The following is an 8,071-nucleotide window of genomic DNA, read 5'->3' on the forward strand; positions in this document are numbered from 1 at the left end:
TAGTATTAGTATAACACAACACCCGTCATAGTCATACATATAATACCATCAACTGTCACGCTATCATAGTATAACACAACACCCATCATAGTTATACATATAATACCATCAACTGTCACGCTATCATAGTATAACACAACACCCATCATAGTTATACATATAATACCATCAACTGTCACGCTATCATAGTATAACACAACACCCGTCATAGTCATACATATAATACCATCAACTATCATAGTATAACACAACACCCGTCATAGTCATACATATAATACCATCAACTGTCACGCTATCATAGTATAACACAACACCCGTCATAGTCATACATATAATACCATCAACTGTCACGCTATCATAGTATAACACAACATGCCTCATAGTCGAATGTAACACACATCAGTAGAATGAGACAAACGTGACAGTAGATGGTGAGAGCGGCCGAGCGCGCGTGCTGTGTAACAATGACACGTACCTGCCCGTCCTCGTGCCCTGTGGACCTCCGCCCATGCTGCGCAGTTGGTACGCAATCTCCTCTTGTTCAATGCGTAGTTGTTCTACCTCCTGTAAAAAAAAGAAAAAAAGCGTGCTATCATAACTTCTCTTTCCAATGGATAAATCTCTCTGTGTGTCACTTAGTCTATTCCACCTTCAAATTGCAACATGTTGGTGCATTTAGGCGTGCAATATTTTCGACTAATGCAGGGGATATTTGTGCATTTCAACAGTGGCATTTGTCATGATGTGGTGTACATCAATCTTCAAGTCGACTGCGTTTTCTCAGAGCAAACAGAGAAGGATTTCAGTAACATTTCGTTCTCATCAACATCAGCAAGGCATACTGGGCCAAGGCAGCCATGACAGTCAGATACCAGATTGCATGGTTTAGTTACAGAAGCTTGTTGCTTTGAATGTCATCAAAGCATCTTTATATTTCATGTATGAAAATATCTGAAATTAAGTAGCTCACACTTACTTTCAGGTGAGCAAGGTGATATTCTAGTAGCACTTTTGCGTTCGTGATTGCTTCCACTGTACCGACAAAGATGAACGGAACCTGACCCTACAAAACAATAGCACAATAGCAACACAGAAATGTCAGAAAATTTCGCTACAACTGAAGAACGACACGACGTTAACAGTTTATGGCGAGTTTATAACAGAAAGAAGTTAAATTATTTAGAAACGAAATTAAAGGTCCACTTAAACTGCATTTAGTGCCTATTGATTTTTAGTCCCAATTGATTAATAAAATCTCCACATATATTCCAACATGAAAAAAAAAAAACTCACAAAATGCTACTGTGCACTGCAAGTTTACAATTTGTTTATAAAAAAAAAAAATCCAAATGAATATGAAAGTTGTTGGGATGAATACCACAATCTCAGAAACCTAGCTTAACTAGATGCGCAGCACGTGCGTGCATCAGCTCTCCCTCGCACGCAGATGATCGTGATGTACCACGCGTTGCCATGACGCTCACCTCCTCGCGCTTGATGCGCGTCTGCTCGTTATCGCCCTCTATCTTCACCCGCACGACGCCGGACTTATCGACTATCTCCTGCACGATGCGGCCGTTCTTTCCTATCACCTTCCCTGCGAGCAAAACACACACGACGTCGTCACAGCAACTACTCGCGGTGCGCGCCCCTACGCCACAGCGTCTGACATGTTTCCTCAACTTATTTATATTCACGTTCTAGATGAGCAGGGTCGCTTTGATGCTCCGAACCTTTCGAATATTTGAAACTGGAATATATAAGGATCCACTGCACAAATGAATCGCGCATCGTAGTAACGCGATTTAATGCACGTAGAGATGCGGGGTAGGTGCTGCCACCTACCGATGAGAGAGCGAGGCACTTGTACGGATTCTTCTGCGTATTCCAGGTAAAATCGAGCTTTCTTCACCGCCTCCTCCGTCTGAAATAGAGACAGCAGCCTTGAAAATGTGTAAAGTGACAGATTGCATTGGTGAATATCTGCAGAAAGCAGTCAGAATATTTTTTTGTGTGTTACCTTTCGTTTCACCTAGACTATACTCTACTGTACTTTGTGATGTGTGTGCGTGTATTTGTGCACAAATGCACGTGTGCATATGTATATGTATATACGTATGCATGCAGCACCCACCTCTACGTGTAGGTGGAACATGTGTGTCTGTGTGCTCGATGTCTATGTGCATGTGAGTGTGTGCATCTATGACCCACCTCTCCATAGATAATCTATACCTTAAAGTGTAATGATGTGGTTGATATATACATGCATGCGTGCGTGTGTACGTGTGCTAACGAGCGTACGTGTGCGTGTACGTGTGCGCGTGTACACCTCGACTCTCCCTAGAGTGTGCGTATCACTTCTCCGTAGATCTTGTGTAGTGTAATGATAAATGATGATATATAAATGCGCGCATGCGTGTACACGCGCCCACTCACTTCTCCGTAGATCTTGTGTAGTGTAATGATAATATGATTGATATATAAATGCGCGCATGCGTGTACACGCGCCCACTCACCTCTCCGTAGATCTTGTGTAGTGTTATGATAATATGATTGATATATAAATGCGCGCATGCGTGTACACGCGCCCCCTCACCTCTCCGTAGATCTTGTGTAGTGTTATGATAATATGATTGATATATAAATGCGTGCGTGCGTGTACACGCGCCCCCTCACCTCTCCGTAGATCTTGTGTAGTGTAATGATAATATGATTGATATATAAATGCGTGCGTGCGTGTACACGCGCCCCCTCACCTCTCCGTAGATCTTGAAGGTGCACGTCGTCTCGTCCAGTTCGATGGCCGTCACGCCGTCTACCTTCCTCGCCTGCTGGATATTCACTCCATGTGCGCCGATAGCTAGACCCATCAGATCCTCTCGCACGGAGAACTCCTGCACGTGTCCCGCGTTCGCGTGCAGACGCGTGCTCTGTGTGCGCAGAAAAACAAGCGCAAAATTGCAAATCGATACAGATAGCCGTAGATAAATGTTTTACATTTTAAGGATACACTCAAGCTTCCATGTGAAATCTTATTGATTATTCATTTTCATTGTTACTCGATGGCTGACAGGCGCATATGTGCCCCCTTTGTACATGCTTATTTCTCGATATAATGACGAATGTGAACATATAATGATATAGCCGCGTATTATGGACGCGTTTCATATTAAGCGATGTTATTTTCATGTTAGCTTAGGTTAATTTTCGTATGCAAAACAAACTTCTACAGCGATCGACTTGCACGAGTGACTTTAAAAACAATTATTTAATATTTTAGTGCAAATATTATATTTAGCATTAGCTTTATGGATAGCAGAGCTATTTCGTGTATTGCACACGACTACACTATTCGACTAGCTTGGTTGCTTGAAGGAGATAGAGCAGGGCAACCTCGAGCCATCCTGGTATTGGTGGAGGGAGTAGAGAGGGGCTGGCTGAGGGAGAGGGGGGCTGAGGGAGAGGGGGTGGCTAAGGGAGAGGGGAAGGGACAGGGTTACCTCGAGTTGCTTCGTCGCCTCCTCCGTCCTGATGGGGGGAATAGAGGGGGCTGGCTGAGGGAGAAGGGGGCTGAGGGAGAGGGGGGCTGAGGGAGAGGGGGCTGATGGAGAGGGGGGTGGCTGAGGGAGATGGGGAGGGACGGGGTTACCTTGAGTTGCTATCGTCGCCTCCTCCGTCCTGAGAGGGGAGTAGAGGGGGGGTGGCTGAGGAAGAGGCCGAGGGGATGGCTAAGGGAGAGGGGGAAGGCTGAGGGAGAGGGTGGCTGAGGGAGAGGGGGAAGGCTGAGGGAGAGGGTGGCTGAAGGAGAGGGGATGGCTAAGGGAGAGGGGGAGGGACAGGGTTACCTCGAGTTGCTTTGTCGCCTCCTCCGTCCTGGTGAGCAGGAGGATTTTCTGCCGCAGGTTCCTGAAGTGCATCTGGCTCAGCATCTCGGCTCGCTTGACGGCCTGATTCTGAGTACTCTGCAAAACCAAGCGACGCGTGTGTAAGCGCACAGTCAGCCACAATTACCTCAGCAGAGGGCAGTAGCGTCTGCTCATCGTATCAGCAGGTGGCAGCAGCATCTGCTCGTTAACAGCCACGTGGGAGTGCGCTCGGCAGCTGCGAAGCCACGCTCGGGCTTCGTATCAGACGCTCGTGCGCGCCCGCGCAGCACGGGCTGCAGCATCCTCGTCCCCCCCGAGCACGCAGCATCCACGCTGGAGGCTGTGAAAGGTCAATGCTCTCCCACAGTGAGGCTGCTCGCGACCGAGCCGGCGATGAAGACAGGGTACAGTCGCAGACTGCGTCTCGTGGACGAAAGAATACGTGTGACACACGCACAGGGTGAATGGAAGTCTAATTGGAAGAGTACAGGCACGGTAAAAGCCAGCGATCACCTCTATAGAAGGAACACCTGTCTATAAAGGACACTTCGCATTACCATTGAGCGAAACTTTACATACAGGTTTGCCTGTAAACGAAGAGTGCACATAGGATAAGAATACACAAAGGATAATAACGCCAGACTTACCAAGGCTATCAAATTGCCATCATCTTCGTTATAATAGACAACAGCAGCACCAATCGCCTTCTTAAACTCCTTATGCTGATTGACATCTTTCGAACTGCAACAACAACAAGAATGAAGAGGAATTAAATTGACTACGTCACGAATTTTCCATGGTAAAATTTGTAAAAAAAAAAATTGACATTTTTTTACATTAAAGCCGCACAATGCGCATCCAAACTCTAATTTCTCCAGTACTAGACTAGCAAATACTTCGTGACATGCATAATCACACTACCTTATGACAAAATAAACTCTAGTTCCTCCCATTTGACTGCGCGTTCCCAACAAGAAAGAGGTGCGAAATCAGGTAATCAGGCGCCAACGCTAAATTGTTTCAAACAACATAACATCACGTGACGTCACATGTTTTTATCTTTGCTGCGCCCGTACCGCTGTACCGCGGCACCGCTGCACGGTTGCTTGGAGATTGGGGAACGTCAACAACATTGGAGCTATTTTCAAATACCTTTTATAAGACAACGCGCAGTCAAATGGGAGGAACTAGAGTTTATTTTGCCATAAGGTAGTATGATTATGCATGACACGAAGTATTTGCTAGTCTAGTACTGGAGAAATTAGCGTTTGGATGCGCATTGTGCGGCTTTAAAAGTAAGAACTAACGTTACTAAATATATCCTCAAACTCTCACCTGATAAAAATGTTTTTACGTTGGTTAAATTTGCAAAAATCTAGACGATTTGGTAATTTCTGTTGTCTAACACTATTCCCCCAGTACTGTTCAGATACTGGCGTCTCTCTATTTTTCACCGGCAAATTAGGGCATATAAAGAAGGTATATAAGCATGAAAAGTAAACAGAAACACTAATTGTATTTTCATACATTTTATTTTGTACAAATAACACACAAATATACTACTTGATGGTGCTAGAAATTCGTGACGTAATCACTTTAAAAGAAGTACAGTAGAACTTTTGTGGTGCTAATGCCAACAGTGGCTTGGTCTGACACATGGATCACAGAGCCTAAATACGCGTGATATTTTTCCCGCTAGTATATTTTTGCTTATATATAAATCTTGTGTTATTATACGACACTGATCAAACTTTTAACCCTTGCCTGACTGTGGCTAGCTTCATAACAGAAGATGATCTCAATCGAAAACCCATCCAATGCTCGGAAGGAAATTCGGATCTGGATTCTTGGCACATGTGGGAAATGTTTCAACAAATTTAACAAATTTAACTAGTTATGGAAAGCAAGTAATGGGGCCATCGTTATTTTCAAGACATTTTTTCTCGAGCCACGGGGAAAGCATGAGAGGGAAGAGAGAGAGAGACAGAGAGAGAAAGAGAGAGAGAGAGAGAAAGAGAGAAAGAGAGAGAGAGCCAGAGAGAGAGAGAGAGAGAGAGAGAGAGAGAGGGGGAGAGAGGGAGAGACAAGGTCTGAGAGATAGAGAGAGAGTGCGCAAAATATAGAGTGAGCAAAATAGAGAGAGAGAGAAAAAGAGAGAGAGAGAGAGAGACAGAGAGAGAGAGCGAGAATGAAAGCGGCGAGGTGCACCAGAGATTGACCGTAAAAAACTGTGGTACTGCCCCCCTCACCCCTCACGCCAGCCCTTACATCAGCAGATCTCTGTCGATCAGATATGTATATGCAGTAGTTACCCCTGCCGTGTTTATTCACGCGTGACAGACCCCCCCTCCCCCATCACCCCACCCAGGAATATGTCATCTTGAGAGATACTTTCGCTTTTGACACACCCCGCGCGCGCATGTGCCACCCGCCCCCGCTGCCACGTGTCTACTGCTAACAGATGAGACGACCTAACCTCGCGATGGACCAAGAGTAAACAAACACCAGTGCACGAAATACGTCAACCAGTCCAACAAACCCCTGCACCCGCCCTTCTAACCACGCCCTGATCCCGAGCGGGAGAGGGAGGGAGAGGGGGAAGGAGAGAGGGAGGGAGGAAGGGTGAAGGAAAGAAGAGAGAAAGAGAGAGAGAGAGAGAGAGGCAGAGGGAGAGAGTGAGGAGAGAGGCCGAGAGAGAGAGGGGAGGGGGAGAACCAGTAAGTGGCTGTATTGGGTCGTAAGAGTTAGTTTGGAATGGACACCGTGTGGTGTGGCCTGACTGCCACACGCTTACTGTGACACAAACTTATCTCGCGCTGGCATCTCTGACCCTCACTACAGGCCGTTCCACTACATACGCACGCTCTCCGGCAAATATCACACACTCAAGCATGCATGCACGCACCCACGCACGCACGCACGCACGCACGCACGCACGCACGCGATGACGTGATTTTGATCTCTCTCTCGCTCTTTCTTTATCTCTCTCTGTCTCTCTCTCTTTCTCTCTTTCTCTCTCTCTCTTAATCACTCACTCACTCACTCACTCACTCACTCACTCACTCACTCGCTCACTCACTCACTCACTCTCTCCGTCGTCGCACACTAGTACGGTGTGGCCGGTGTGTGCGACTCCCCGTAGTGTCACCACAGCCGCATCGAGGTAACTGCCCGCAACTCGGTTAGCTAACACAGGAAGCGTGCTGCCTACCACACAACGGCCTCCGCCATCTGCTAAGTACTGCTGCTGCTGCTGCTGCTGCTGCTGCTGCTGCTGCTGCTGCTAAGTACTGATGCTGCTAAGTACTGCTGTTGCTGCTACTGCTGCTGCTGCTGCTAAGTACTGCTGCTGCTAAGTACTGCTGTTGCTGCTACTGCTGCTGCTGCTGCTGCTACTGCTGCTGCTGCTAAGTACTGCTGTTGCTGCTGCTGCTGCTGCTGCTGCTGCTGGCTACAAAAACCGAATCCGTAAACCAGAGCAGCAGCTGGAGAGGCAGGCACACACACCCGCAGCGGCGACACAGCAACTGCCATGCTGCGGGCGCCAATCGTAAGACGGACGGGGTGAAGATAAGGTTTCCTATAGTATATAGCTTTTACTGGATGCTGCAGCTACGGGGCCTTATGTCTGTTGACTACACAACACACGCCGGACACGACGTGAACCGCCGTGCTGCGATCTACAGCCAGTAGTTCATCCAGCATATCATATATAGACTATACTATAATAAACACTCTACAATATACTATAATAAACACTACTATTGCTATCAATGTACACTATCCACTGCTCTACTCTATACTACTACACTATACGGTCTTCCACAGTTGGGTGGCTGCGCGCTGTCCCCTCCCCTGACCACCTATACTACAATATACTATATAGACTATATTGTCACATAAGCTACTATTGCTGTCAACGTACACTATCCACGGTCCTGCTCTATGCTACTGCTTCTACAGCTGCATTGCTGCCCTCTGTCCCCTCCCCTGACCACCTATACTACAATATACTATATAGACTATATTGTCACATAAGCTACTATTGCTGTCAACGTACACTATCCACGGTCCTGCTCTATGCTACTGCTTCTACAGCTGCATTGCTGCCCTCTGTCCCCTCCCCTGACCTCCTATACTACAATATACACAGGACTATATTGCTGTCAACGTACACTATCCACGGTCCTGCTCTATGCTACTGC

General features: G+C 46.8%; 1 protein-coding gene across 2 annotated transcripts in view; it reads right to left on the bottom strand.

Annotated features, from left to right (window-relative positions):
• Positions 1–8,071, bottom strand: part of LOC106805047 (fragile X mental retardation syndrome-related protein 1-like) — a 33,157-nt gene that overhangs the window by 8,212 nt on the left and 16,874 nt on the right. For both annotated transcript variants that reach the window (XM_014806519.1, XM_014806518.1), the window contains 7 exons: positions 4,514–4,607; positions 3,846–3,962; positions 2,757–2,930; positions 1,846–1,924; positions 1,485–1,597; positions 977–1,063; positions 476–564 (listed from right to left, as the gene is read on the bottom strand). In XM_014806519.1, the coding sequence (XP_014662005.1) occupies positions 476–564; positions 977–1,063; positions 1,485–1,597; positions 1,846–1,924; positions 2,757–2,930; positions 3,846–3,962; positions 4,514–4,607 (753 nt within the window). The remainder of the gene's footprint in view (positions 1–475; positions 565–976; positions 1,064–1,484; positions 1,598–1,845; positions 1,925–2,756; positions 2,931–3,845; positions 3,963–4,513; positions 4,608–8,071) is intronic.

The sequence above is a fragment of the Priapulus caudatus genome, unplaced genomic scaffold (assembly GCF_000485595.1).
Source record: "Priapulus caudatus unplaced genomic scaffold, Priapulus_caudatus-5.0.1 Scaffold97, whole genome shotgun sequence".
Lineage (NCBI taxonomy): Eukaryota > Metazoa > Priapulida > Priapulimorpha > Priapulimorphida > Priapulidae > Priapulus > Priapulus caudatus.